We start from the raw sequence: 14356 nt of genomic DNA, 5'->3' as shown, positions 1-14356 counted from the left end.
CAAATAGCATTTTTTTAATACTTAAATGCAGATCGAAGAAGCAAACCTATTGACATATTTGCCATTGGATTTGAAGAAATGGTTGAGTTAAATGCAGGAAACATTGTGAATGCAAGGTAAGTGGTATCATTATATACAAATATTGTTCATCTGATACAAGTATAAAGTTACAAGTTTTAGTAAATATTACATTACATTTTAGGAAAATTATAGCATTTTATAACACCCGTGATTAATTTAAATAACTTTGGTAGAGGCAACTAGTACAGTGACAATCTTCCAAAAGATGTGTACTTTTCCCCAGGAAAAAACTGGAAAGCAGTGACCACTAGGGCCAAATCCAATATGCTCTCACAGATCCGAATAGTCCATACAAGTACATATCTAGAATTGTACCCTCACCAGCCCTAAGACTTTGTTTCTTCCTATAGTGCTGTTGAGGCAGTTTTATCCCAGAAAAATTATTCTTCTTTCAGAATTTTTGTACATTCCCACTTCTGGGACAGCAGCTCCTAATGTGAGCATGTGGAACCCTCTTTCGAAGCACTGTCGGAGGGGGTGCGAGGACTCTAGGCAGGACGTATGTCAGATGCCCTATTTTATACAAGAAAGCACATTCCTCCAGCCTGGCTGTTTCTTCACCACGGCAGAGAGCAGAAGTAACTCTTGGTCATGTCCTGGGCTATTCCTAGTTTGCATTTAGCTATTTTATTTCTTGTATATAGTTTTCCTAGTGTAGATTAGTAGGGAATTATATTTTTCCAAGTTCTTTCAGAGTTCTCTCCAGCACTGGGACCATGGTCGTCAGCATGGACGCTAAAAAGAGTTTTAAGAAGTGCACGTTATGCCCACCTTCAATCCCAGAATCAGCTGCACATGTTCACTGCCTTGGATAGTCACACTATTGCATGATAGGTTGATGAGTAAAGTCAGAACTGGGATTGATAGCAGCCATCACCACCCTCGACAACAGCCTGTTCTCTTATAGAATCATAGAATATCAGGGTTGGAAGGGACCTCAGGAGGTCCTCTACCCCAACCCCCTGCTCAAAGTAGGACCAATCCCCAGGTGGATTTTTGCCCCAAATCCCTAAATGGCCCTCTCAAGGATTTGAACTCACAACCCTGGGTTTAGCAGGCCAATGCTCAAACCACTGAGCTATCCCTCCCTCTAGGTCTTCCAGTGAACTGGAAGAAATTCCTCTTTGACTCACTCTGAGGATAATGTTTCTTGGTGTAATTCTGGCCTTATCACAAGCCAGAGCCTTCCTTCTGGAAACGGATTCCTCTGCATCCAGCAGGCCCATGTCATTCTGAAAAGGTTTCCAAAGCAGACCATTTGCTTCTTTCGAAGCCTCCTGGAGCTAGTGGCATTGACACATGTCATTTCTATCACCGGCTGCATGTGAGACTTCTGCAGCATTGGGTAACTCAACTCCATGCCCCAAATAGAGACAGGCTGGAAAGGAGGCTCACTGTCTTGATGCAAGTGTTGTTGCAGTTGAACTGGTGGGAGTTCAGGGAACGGTGTTCTCTGAGGATTGTCTTCCTTTTTCCACCTGTGATTCTAGATTAGGTGAAGCAGATAAAGTTTGAAGGACTCTCTGCCTGTTCCTTGAAAGTCCATCAAACAACTATATCTGCATGCCACCAGCATGTTAAAAGGAACATTGAGTTTCTCACCTTACAGCTGTCAGATTCTTAAGGGAACTTGTTAGTTGCCTTTCCTCCTACAAAGGAATCTTCCACTTCTTGGAACTAGAATCTACTTCTAACGAGGCGATGGAGCCTCCCAAGAACAACTTTCCTTAAAGACACCTTTCATTTGTTGCCATTACCTCAGCAAGGAGAGTTAGTGAGCTAAGAGCTCTAATGGCCAGTCTACTGTATGTAGTAGTCTACAAAGATGAAGTGGTATCTACCCTTCACTTTTCTCAAAGCCCTTCCCATCCTGTGTTCTTCCTTAGACTCCATTCACAGCTTTTACCCTGAGAACACAAAATCCTTTGGAAAGTCAAACAGGTTACTTTCAGCAGATGAGGAAAGATGCGAGGGAGAATTTACCTCAATCCAGAAACTGTTTTAGTGAATTAGGAAGCACATAAGCTCTCTTACAATATAACTAGAGTGCCAGTGCCTGCAGGATTAAGGGTCCACTGCATATGGCAACTGCTGCCTCCAGGGCTTTTTTAGACATCTTCCAACATTGGAGGTTGGTAGGGCAGCAACTTGGAGTTTAGTATATACCTTCAACATGTATTATTCCACAGACTTGACATCACGCTCCAGTGCCCATTTTGGGATAGTGGTGCTACAGTCCATATTTCACTAAGAACTCCTTGCCCACTGTTCATCAGAGAGTGCACAGCCTAGAAGTTTTAAAAAAAAAAAGTTATTTACCAGTTACCAGTAACTGCTGCTCTTTGAGAGCTGCCTCTGTGCATTCGCATTTCCTGCCCATCTTCATCTCTAGCTTGGAGTTCTACAAGTCATCACTACTTGTGGTTCAGGAGAAGGAACTGAGGCAGTTTGGGGGTGGGATGTGAGTGACTAGGGTATCTGATATAAGATGCCATGCAAGAGTGATTGTGCCCTCCTCAATGGACATGGTTTTAAAAGAGGGTTCCGTATGAGCTCTTCTAGAAGCATTATAATCTCTATTTCTGTTCAGTTGGCTACTACAGCATTGGGTTTGTTACACATCTGGAATGAGATCCAAGGTTTTTGGTTGCATAAAGAAAAAGCTTTCCAGTCATTGCCTCGAGGGGGAAAGCCGTTAAACTGAAGTAAATGGAGTAACCGCACATTTACACTGGTGTAGCTGAGTTCAGAATCGGACATGGTGCTCTGTACTCACTATTGCAAATTGTTAGGCAGTGATTACCCAGTACAATTTCTGTGTCTGGGATTTGTTTGATCCTTTCTTGGACCATTTGGTTGCTGACAAAAAGAGAACGACGACATTATGCAGGTCCAGAATGTGCCTTATCATTCTGTTTAGGCAATGTGAGATGTATTTGATACAGTAACTCCTCACTTAAAGTTGTCCTGGTTAACGTTGTTTTGTTGTTACGTTGTTGATCAATTAAAGAACATGCTCATTTAAAGTTGTGCAATGCTCCCTTATAATGTTGTTTGGCAGTTGCCTGCTTTGTCCACTGCTTGCAGAAAGAGCAGCCCATTGGAGCTAGCTGGTGGGGGGCTTGGAACAAGGGTGGACCGGCAGCCCCCTGTCAGCTCCCTGCTCTCCTAAGTTCCCTGTGCGGCAGCCGCCCGGCAGGCTATCAATTGCCGACAGTTCAGCTGTCTCTCCTCTCTTTCTCCCCCCTCCCCCCCCCACTGCCATATGCTGCTCCTGCCAGGGCCGGCTCCAGGGTTTTTGCCGCCCCAAGCGGCGGGGCAGGGGGGGGGAAGCTGCGATCGCGATCAGCAGCACTTCGGCAGCAGCTCCACCGCGCCGCTTTCTTCTTCGGCGGCAGGTCCTTCCCTCTGAGAGGGACCGAGGGACCCGCCACCGAAGAGCTGGACGTGCCGCCCCTTCCCCTTGGCCGCCCTAAGCACCTGCTTGCTGCGCTGGTGCCTGGAGTCGGCCCTGGCTCCTGCCCTCTGCCTTGGAGCTGCTCCCAGGAGCCTCCTCCTTGCTGTGCGGAGGGGAGGGGGAAGAGAAGGGCTAATGTCAGGGTGTCCCCCTCCCCCTTGCTCCTGCGCCCCGCTTACCCCATCTCCATAGAGCTGGGGGGGACAGGACAGGGCTCAGGACAGAGGGAGCTTGCTGACAGCAGCTGCTGTCTCAACTTGCTGATCTACGTAAAAAGGCAATGTACTTAGAGTGGGGTCAGTGTACTTAAAGGAGCAATGCGCATAGCACTCTTGCTCTCTCTCTGCCTGCCATGCTGTCGCTCCTCCTTCCATTTGTGCTGCCTTGTAGAATGTGAGGCTACATTAACAACAATGTGTTAACCCTTGAGGGCTCAGCCAAGTACCAGTTCATCATTTAACAGTAAGGCATTCCCTGGGAAATATCCCTCCCTCTGACTTCACCACCTCAACCAAGCTTCACAATCATCATTGCTGTTTACAGTATTAAATTGTTTGTTTAAAACTTATACTCTGTGTGTGTGTGTGTGTGTGTGTGTGTGTGTATATGTATGTTCTAGGGAAATTTTTTTTCACTACACAAAAGATATATATATATATCTTTTGTGTAGTGAAAAAAAATTTCCCTAGAACCTAGCCCCCCTCCCCCCCTCCATTTACATTAATTCTTATGGGGAAATTGAATTCGCTTAATATTGTTTTGCTTAAAGTCACATTTTTCAGGAACATAACTACAATGTTAAGCAAGGAGTTACTGTACCAGACTGATCAGTGACAATCACTGTTACACTGTGACCCTAGAGTCTCTGGCCTCTCCCAAGAAGTTCAGAACAGACCTGCCCTTCAAAAGTTGTGATTCTAACATCTCAGTGGTCTTCCTGCTAAAGAGGAACTTTAGTGAGACTAAATCAACTGCCCAATCCTTGGGCTTCTCCTAGCTGTTTTAGTGAAAGATTTACTTCCTTCATATACCCAAAGGCAGCTTCCACTTATACACTTTCCATCTCATTAAAAAGGCTGTCCAAAAGCTCCTCCCAAACAGTTTCATGTTTCAGACTCTTCCTGCGGCGAGACCAGCGAAGAGACTACATGATTCAGTTCCACATCAAGCTACCTCCTTTCTCCGTTCCTTTTTCAGGGATCCCTTTCAAAGAAATGGAGAAGATGTTGCTTCTCTCATCAAATTCGGAGTAATAAAAGAGATCCCTCAGTATTGCCTGGGGAAACGGGATTTTATTTTGATAATTTTATCATAAAAAAGGGGGAGGGGTAAAACGGGGGGGGCTTCTAATACTTCAGACTGGAGAAATCTGAACGAACATGTGAATGTTGAATTTTCGTATTGTGATGCTGACTGCTGTTATCCCTTCCCCAAATTAATAAGACTGGCCCCCACTGTGGAGGCAGGCACTAGACCTTGCTTATTTTTTTTCCTCTGTAAAATCTGTTGATTCCACTCCATTCCCACTATGAAAGCCCTTGTTCAGACCCGGCTTATTTCTCATGCTGACAACTGCAGCCTCCTTTGGCCTACTGGACTTGCACTTTGCCTCCCCCTCATTCTGTACAAAATGTAGCTGCAAATGTCATCCACTTTGTTCACCACTGTAACCATGTCTAATCAGTCTTCAAATCCCTTCATTATTTCCCACATCAAGTTACATTTCTTGTCCTGCCCTTCAAGACCATTGACAATCTCTCTTTTGCCTACTTCATTGTTTTATACAATATCCTTTAAATGCAACACACTGTAGATATGTAGGTGTCTTTTTTTTTTTTTTTTTAAACTGCTTTTTTATCACACTGGTAGCACAACCAATCAGAAGCTGTGGGCTGCTGAACTGCAGAAGACCATCTCAAGAGATAACAAATATGTGCTGCTGGCTTCTGAGCAGTTGGTGGGCGTCTGTCTCTTTGTATTCATCAGACCCCAGCATGCTCCTTTTATCAGGTCAGTGAGCAGACAACTATACTAAAATTGGTATGCTTGCCAGACTGCTTTATGCTGCAAAATAAAACCCAACACGAGTGGTTTGCGAAGTGTGTGTATGGCTTGACACCAGCACTTAAGAAAAGCTGTTGCATTTCCTGTTAAAAGTAGTTGCTTAAATGCTGTAATCTTACATTTGGAAATCTTGTACCTTGCCTGTAAGACTTGGAAAGCATCCATATATCCATGCCTTATCTGCTCAAAACCAGTTGATGTCTTTAAAACACTGTATTGCAATGTGATGATCATATTACTGATGATGAAATGATGTAAACATCCAACACCCTGTCATTATTTTGTACTTCTCCAGTTTCATTCAGTGACCGTTAGAGCTCTGTTTGAATGTCACTAATGGCTGCTAATTTTTGTCATTGATTTAAGGTTTAATAGTAAACATTTACATTATTTTTTAGGGATGTTGCTGTTGATACTGTAAAGACTGGTATGGGAGGAGCTACTGGCAATAAAGGTGCAGTAGCAATTCGAATGTTGTTTCATACGTCCAGTCTTTGCTTTGTCTGTAGTCACTTTGCTGCAGGGCAATCACAAGTCAAAGAGAGAAACGAAGACTACATAGAAATAGCCCGAAAACTCAGTTTCCCAATGGTAAGCAACAATGCTGTTCAGATTCCATAATAAAAGAAAAATTAAATCCTTAAGGCCATTAGGGCAGCTGCTGAGAGTGTGTGATACTTTAATTTTTAAAATGAGTCTAACAAAGATAATCTGCTAACAATCCAAGAGCATTACTCCTAAAACTTTAGCATGGTGTACTCTGCCATACATCCTACAGAAATTTTAAACATAAAGTAAATGTTTGGAAATTTGAACAAATTGAAAAATGTTTTGTTGAATTCTAAGCTGTAAAAAAAAAAAAAAAAAATCCAAGCAGTGATCACTAATTATAGTTTAGATTTATAACTCTGCCTACTACTTAGTATTAGTATCATGCCTAAATTAGCCTTCGCTAGTTTTCTGTGGCATTGTTTGAAGAGAGGGTTCCTTCCCCTTCAGCTTTCTCCTATTTCAGCCATATGAGATGGTCATGTTTCATTTTCTCTACAAGATGCTCAAACATGTATTGTCTCCACTGACAATTTCCAAGACCTGAATCGGGTTGTCTTAAATTGAAAGCAGACTAGATTGGCAAATTATATAAAGAGAGTGGGGAAAAATCAAACTCCAAAAAGAGAGGTACAAAAGAGACTCACCTAGTTAATTATTTGCTAGATAGGCCCCTGGCTTTGTTACAAAATATTGTTTGACACCTAAAGATCTTTCATCGCTGAAAAGTCTACAATCTACCCTGAACAGCAAAGCTGCCTTTCTCGCAGCGTATCATCTTAGTATGCCAAATGATCCCAGGGAAGTGGCTCTTTGTTCTTCTTAAAAACCCTTTTGTGAGGCAGAGTTCAGGTTTCTCATTATAGCACCTTTTGAAACCAGAGCAGAATGATCAAATCTGTTAAAATCCAGTTCAGATAACTCTTGCATAAATATGAGACTGTCATCTCATGAAATATTTTTTTCGTTCATTAATGTTCTGCACATGAGACTGTGTGTCTGGTTATCATATGGCTCCATCCAGATGATCAGTATCCACAAATGTGTATTTCACCCACCCCACCAGAAAACACACATGCAGATAGAAATTACATTGATTTTTAAGATTGAAAAGGCTCATAAAGTATTACTCACGCATCTAGATGTAGATTTCTGTCACACGGTTGTTTTTAATTTCAACGTGTATTTATTTTTCAGGGAAGGCTCCTCTTTTCCCATGACTATATATTTTGGTGCGGCGATTTTAATTATCGTATAGATCTTCCTAATGAGGACGTGAAGGAGTTAATTCGCCAGCAGAATTGGGATTCCCTTATTGCAGGAGATCAACTTGTCAACCAGAAAAATGCTGGACAGGTAACTCTTTAGAAAATGTTGCATTTAAGAGACCTTTATTTTTCATACTGTAACTCTTACTAAAGCCACTTCATGGGGGGGTACTTGTGCAAGATTGTTTCTGCATTGCATTGTTAACTTGTCACTTTAGTCCAGTCACCAGTCTGGAATAGGGTGGAGTGGAAAAACAATCAGTAGGATGTTTGTATCAGTTGCTCTGAAGAAATTGTTAGTAGTGCAACTACGACTTGCTTTGAGAATGAGATTTTTGATGTCCCTTATAAAAGAGAAACTTCATTGTCATCCAGTGAATAGTGTTTGGAGCATATTAAAGAGAAAACAGTAAAGGTTATCAAATGCAGTTGTCACAGCACTGGATTTTTAAAAGAGAGCATAGTAAAATCTTTTTTTTTTGGTAACACCACTTGTCGCATTCAAATTATGTTAACTGAATGAATATATTTGCTATCACCTACTTAGTAACGATCAAATAGACACTGATAGCAGCTTCAAATCAAAGCATGGCTTTATTTAGGAACAAAAAGATTTTAGGGGGTTTATTGTAGCAAGACTTCTGACATCAACTTTTTTTAGCATGTCATAGTTAAATGGACACTGGCAATGTAAAAATCATACTCCTGTGTGAAAGTGTTTTATCCCAATTGTTAAAGTATCAATGCATACTATAGTTGAAACATTAGAGGCAAATATTTTTTCTATTTTTTTAGTTTATTTTGTGCGCTTGGCAACACTTTATTTATAGGTAGTTTCTCCTTTACCGGAGTTAGCTTTCCCTTATTTGTGTAGGTCTTTCACATAGCAACAGTGGAGAGAGAAACATTTTATAAAGGAATATTATAAAAACAAAAATCCTCAGGGAAATTCAGAGGTGTGCAAAGTAGCAGAAACTATTTAAATTAGGTTTTTTTTTGTTTTTTTTTAATTAACTAGATTTCAAGTTGATTGTGTCCCTTCAAAACAAGAAAAGCAGGCAAATGCTGTATTTATGAGGTCAGCCTTTGGCTAGGGGATCAAAGTTAGATTCATATCTCAGGGTTCCTTTAATTTTATTGAGATTGCCAAACGCAAAACCAAGTTCAAAGTAGCAGTTGACTCAGAGTTCTTGCTTATGTAGCATACATTTCACCAGTGAGAAAGCTTCTCTGCCTTTTAGGGAAGCAGACTAATTGGTCTGTCTTGTTATTGGGGAGAATTTCAAAAGTGCCTAAGAGATTTAGTGATGTTTAATAGGGACCTATGCTCCTAAATTCTATAGGCACTCTTGACAGATTTCGGAGAATTCTCAGAATTTCTCATATTTTTGTGCTTTGATCAATAATACAACAGTATTATCTTCTTTTGCACTTATTGTACTTCTGCTCTTCCATGTCTCTTCCCTTTAGACATTTTTAAGACATTTTTGTTTTTAGTAACTTGTTGGGAGACATTGATGGGATGCATCTTCTGTCCAGGCAAGCACCTCTGATGTAAACATTTCTGCTTAGAAATATAGATGTTTCTATAGTGGGATAGACCAATCTATGTAGATCAGTGTCTAGTCCTAGTATTTGTTCACACAGCGCCGGCAAAGTGCAACACAAGGATGTGATTTGTAGAATGTGCTAGTATGTTGTGTTCTAATTGTCCCATATAGACCCTGCTGGCACACTCTAAAACAGGAGTCTCAAACTCAAATGACCATGAGGGCCGCATGAGGACTAGTGCATTGGCCCGAGGGCCACATCACTGACACCCACCCCTTGCTGCCCCCGGCCCTGCCCCCACTCCACCCCTTCCCTTCCCTGCCCCCAGGGGATACAGGAGGGGTGCGGGGTGTGATGGGGGCTCAGGGCAGGGAGTTGAGGTGCAGGGTACGGCAGGGGGCTCAGGGCAGGGAATTGGGGTGTGGGGTACAGGAGGGGTGCAGCAGGGGGTTGGGTGCTGGGTGTGGCAGGGGGCTCAGGGCAGGGAGTTGGGGTGTGGGAGAGTGTGGGGTGTGGCAGGGGGCTCTGGACAGGGGGTTGAGGTGCAGGAGGGGTGCGGGGTGTGATGGGGGCTCAGGGCAGGGAGTTGGGGTTCAGGAGGGGTGAGGGGTGCAGCAGGGGGTTGGGGTGCAGGGTGTGGCAGGGGGCTCAGGGCAGGGAGTTGGGGTGTGGGAGGATGTGGCAGGGGGCTCCGGACAGGGGGGTGCGGGGTGCGGGCTCCGGCCCGGGGCCGCTTACCTAGAGCGACTCCGGGGTGGCAGCACCGCACACCGTGGCCAGGGCAGGCTCGCTCCCTGCCTGCCTGCCCTGGCCCCGCTCAGCTGCTTCCTGGAGCGGAGCAGAGCGGGAGTCCTGGGGGGGGGGGGGGGGGCACCATGTGCTGCTCTTGCTCCTCCAGGTACCTCCCCCAAAGCTCCCATTGGCCGCGGTTCCCCGTTCCCGGCCAATGGGAGCTGCGGGGGGCAGTGCCTGGAAGCGAGAGCACGGAGCCCTCTACTGTTTTCCCCCCACCCCCGCCCGGGGCTGCAGGGACATAGTTCCAGCCGCTTCAGGGAGTGGTGCGGGGCTCGCGGCGCCGCGGGGGGGCGTGGGGAGCTTGGTGGGCTGCACAAAAGAACCCCGCAGGCCGCATGCGGCCCGCATGTTTGAGACCCCTGCTCTAAAAGGTACCTAGTTCACGCTGAGGTAGTTCTATTTCATACAGGACTACATTAATGCAAACTACATACCTTTTTAGACAGTGCCAGCAGAGTCTACATGGGCAGTTAGAGCGCAGCACATTAGTGGCTTTACGAATCGCACCCCTCTGGTATGCTTTGCTGTGCCATATAGACACATTCTTAGACGATGGCTGATGCAGGATGCATTCAAAAGTTAGAATATGAAGATGGATTCACATTCTTCTGAGAGACACGGTTGGGCTCATTTGTTTCCTACTGTTGAAAGAAGACAGAATTTTGATTAGTTTCAGGAAGTTTTCCACAATGATTTCCCATTTTTCTCTTTTAGTATAACTCAAAATGTCTTTGTTTATGCAGATCTTTAGGGGATTTTTAGAGGGAAAGATAACTTTTGCACCTACATACAAATATGACTTGTTTTCTGATGACTATGACACCAGTGAAAAATGTCGCACGCCAGCATGGACAGATCGGATTCTTTGGAGAAGAAGAAAATGGCCATTTGACCGATCAGGTTTGAGAGTTTACATAAGTTTAATTCAATATGAATTTAAATTACTTATACTAGCTTTCCAGCAGTATTCATAATTCCTAAAATGTTTCAGGATTACTACTGAATTCACACCAGAAAAAAGTAATTGTTCATTTTGTTAGATCATTTCAACAAGAAAATATGTATAGCCCTCGCTCTTCTTTACGTGCCTGCCTTTGTTTTTTTGTGTGCAATGTTGTAATGTTGCATGGCAGTAGCCAGAGTTCAATATCAGTTACTGGCATTTGTGTAAAGTAAAAGAGCCTCCAATTTTCCCCATCCTGTTTTCAGTTTGGTTTAATATCTAGATATTTTTTTTATTTTTTATTTTTAGCCTGTCCGTGTGATCACTCTTGTTTTTTGTTTTCTTTTATGCTTATTATAGCTGAAGACCTGGATCTTCTGAATGCTAGTTTTCAGGATGAAAGTAATATCCTTTACACATGGAATCCTGGTACTTTGTTGCACTATGGAAGAGCAGAGCTGAAAACGTCTGATCATAGGTTTAAACTTTACTTTCTGTATTACTCTTTAACCATCTAAAATATAATGCTTTTGCTTTATTATTGTGTTCCTCAGGCACTCTGATGTTTTCTAACTTTTCATATATATGTATGTATATTTCTTTAAGGCCTGTTGTTGCATTGATTGACATAGATATATTTGAAGTTGAGGCAGAAGAGAGACAGAAAATTTATAAGGAGGTGATTGCTGTGCAGGGACCACCTGATGGTACTGTAATGGTCTCCATCAAAAGCTCTTCACCAGAAGAAAACTATTTTGATGATAACTTGATTGATGAACTTCTTCAGAAGTTTGCAGCCTATGGTGAAGTTATACTTATAAGGTTAGAACACTTCTGTTTACCATTTAACCAATACTCTTTATTATTATTTATCAACTTTCTTATCAACTTTCTGAACTGACTTTCTTAGGATGCATTTTTGTTCTTATTTACTTCATTGTTTGAATTTAGACATTTTCTCAATTCTATCTGTTTAAATTGTGGCCAATGATGAGAGCAATCAATATTAGTGGTTTTTGTTTTTTATAAAGTGCCTTATTCCATTCTCCATCCAGAAGAGATGAAAAAAATTGTAAAGCAAAAAATTGGTAGTGGGTTCTATTTTTTATCCCTCCCTTAAACTTAATTTCAAAATATTAACCTTTTGGAAACTATTTCCCATGGAAACTAATTTGTTATCTGGCCAGTGGAGGGTGGGCCATATCATGACTTGGGAGCGGAATTTAAATATGCGCCTAGATAGGCTCTGTGCAGGAAAACTTCCTAGCAGCCAAGGGGAAATAGATGGGGACATTGGTGTGCATAGAAGGACCTAAGAAAGGAGAAAAGAGCTCTTGCTGAGTGGCATGGAAGAAGGAATAGAGATTTGTGGTGATTTTATTGCATTATGCTAAGAACAATTCCATTCATCTTCAGTGTTCAAAGGGTTGAAAAGATACAATTTTAAAATAGGATCTAGCAAAAGTCAATAATTTGACACTGGGGACAAATGTGGTGAAAACTGATGAGCAACTAAGTCCATCTGTAGTCTCTGGGACAGGTGGCAGATGATAAAAACATCAATTCTTATTAAACTGAATATAAAGGGAAATAGAAGATACAGAGTAGAAAAAAGTCAGTTTGTAATTTTAATCTTGTTAAATAATGAGTCCTCAAACAGGTCAGTTTGACTTCAAGTGGCATCTTGACACAAACCTGAAGTGAAGAAGGAAACCAAAATCATGGTTGTTGACAGGGAAGTGAGACTTAAAAGATCTAGAGGAGTCCCTATTTCTGACTCTTCTCTTGTCTTCTGTTTTGCTTTCTCCTTTTCGTTTCTATCCACTACCCACTGGTGGAGGGTGGATTTGTCATGTTCCCTGCTCAGTTATCTGTTGGCAACCTGGATGCATCTTTGGTGGCAACTAATTTATCAGTAGCCAGAGAAGCGGTCCAGCTTAGTAGTAATGCTTTATCAATGGAGACAGCTGAAAGGGAAATTCATGAGGCTTGCGTAACCTAGTCTTATGGTCATTTCCTTTTGTAGCCTTACCATGTCTATATTTATCTGAATACATCAGTGAACGAGGACAGACACGGATGGATTTTAAGCAGGAGGCTGCAACTTTATTAATCTCAATGCTGGGAAGGGTTGCTACCCACCCTGTCACCCATACTTTCACATACCAGAAAAATTTAAGTGGTTCTAGAGCAGTGGTTCTCAAAGCCGGTCCGCTGCTTGTTCAGGGAAAGCCCGTGGCAGGCTGGGCCGGTTTGTTTACCTGCCGCATCCGCAGGTTCGGCCGATTGCAGCTCCCACTGGCCGCGGTTCGCCGCTCCAGGCCAATGGGGGCTGCGGGAAACGGCGCAGGCCGAGGGGTGTGCTGGCCGCAAAGGCTAGGAGGGAGCCTGCCAGCCCTGCTGCACGGTGCCATCAACCAGACAGTCAATGGTCTGGTCAGCAGTGCTGACCAGAGCCACCAGGATCCCTTTTCTACTGGGTGTTCCGATCGAAAACCAGACACCTGGTCACCCTAGACCCCATTGAAATCATGTGGAGTAGCTTTTAGGACCAGCGCTGTAGTCAGATCCTGCAAGGTGCTGAGAGCCCTTCCATTAATCCAGTAGGAGGAGTAGAAGGAATTAAACACCTTGCAGGTTCAAGCCCTTATGCCCTCCTTTCTTTCTTATAGGGTCTTATTTGTTCTCATATGGCATAAAGCCCAAGATATATGTAAGGAAAAGGCTTTGATGATGAGTGGATAGTAAAACCAAACTTTATATATAAAAATAAAGCAAAGAAAATTGCATCTAATATACTGTACTCGTACAGACAGATAATACGATTTGACATATGCCACAATATGATTTAACTTTGAGTACTTTAGGCAGATATCTAATAATGTGCCACAGCAGTGTTTCCTAAGAGGGAAATAAAAATTGTACTGTATGATTTTCATTTGTACTGTCTTTTGTCTTCTGGTTTAAAGTAATAACAGATTATGGAAACTATGAACCAAATAAATAGGCTTATTTTTAAAATGGAAAATTTTAATTTATTTTTGCCTTGATTTTTTTTTATTGCTTCATTTACGAAGGTTTATAAGATAAGATAGTCAATAGATGATAGATAACAAAGTAGTTCAATCATATTTTGTCATTTCAACATTATCTGTCAATGTACTTTGAAGGTTTGTAGAAGACAAAATGTGGGTAACATTTTTGGAAGGAAGCTCCGCTTTGAGCGCTTTGGACCTGAATGGTACTGAGGTAAAGTACAAATTACTGAAATTGTCTGTAGTTTGCTAAATTGTAATTCTTTAAGCACTGTGTGGTTTTCAGGTTTTCTAGATAAATGTTTTTTAGCAGATTAACACTCAGCATGCAGATTTGTAACATATACTCTCTCCTTTTGAATTTTATTTCATTATCACTCAGCAATTTAACTATGGTAAACTGCATTTTGCAAATAAGCAGCATTAGCAGGAGAACAACTTGTTAATGTGCAACTTCTGCCAAGCATTTATGTACTTCAATCCCATTTACTTCTATGGGATTCAAGTACATACTTTATGCTTTGCTTAATAGATATGAACTTAAGCCCGGCTTTAGGTTCTTTGCTGAACTGGAACCTTCGTGTAAATATGGGGCCATATTTAGTCCTAGCAG

At 42.3% G+C, this 14356-nt stretch overlaps 1 protein-coding gene across 1 annotated transcript in view; it reads left to right on the top strand.

Moving 5' to 3' along the window:
• Nucleotides 1–14356, top strand: part of SYNJ1 (synaptojanin 1) — a 107676-nt gene that overhangs the window by 60289 nt on the left and 33031 nt on the right. Inside the window, exons 15-22 of the mRNA XM_065423535.1 lie at nucleotides 32–116; nucleotides 5408–5548; nucleotides 6001–6193; nucleotides 7349–7507; nucleotides 10509–10665; nucleotides 11069–11186; nucleotides 11315–11530; nucleotides 13879–13957. Coding sequence (XP_065279607.1) covers nucleotides 32–116; nucleotides 5408–5548; nucleotides 6001–6193; nucleotides 7349–7507; nucleotides 10509–10665; nucleotides 11069–11186; nucleotides 11315–11530; nucleotides 13879–13957 — 1148 coding nt within the window. The remainder of the gene's footprint in view (nucleotides 1–31; nucleotides 117–5407; nucleotides 5549–6000; nucleotides 6194–7348; nucleotides 7508–10508; nucleotides 10666–11068; nucleotides 11187–11314; nucleotides 11531–13878; nucleotides 13958–14356) is intronic.

Source organism: Emys orbicularis, chromosome 1, assembly GCF_028017835.1.
Source record: "Emys orbicularis isolate rEmyOrb1 chromosome 1, rEmyOrb1.hap1, whole genome shotgun sequence".
Taxonomy (NCBI): domain Eukaryota; kingdom Metazoa; phylum Chordata; order Testudines; family Emydidae; genus Emys; species Emys orbicularis.
Note: the sequence above shows the minus strand (reverse complement) of the source record. Positions and strands in the feature narration are given on the sequence as shown.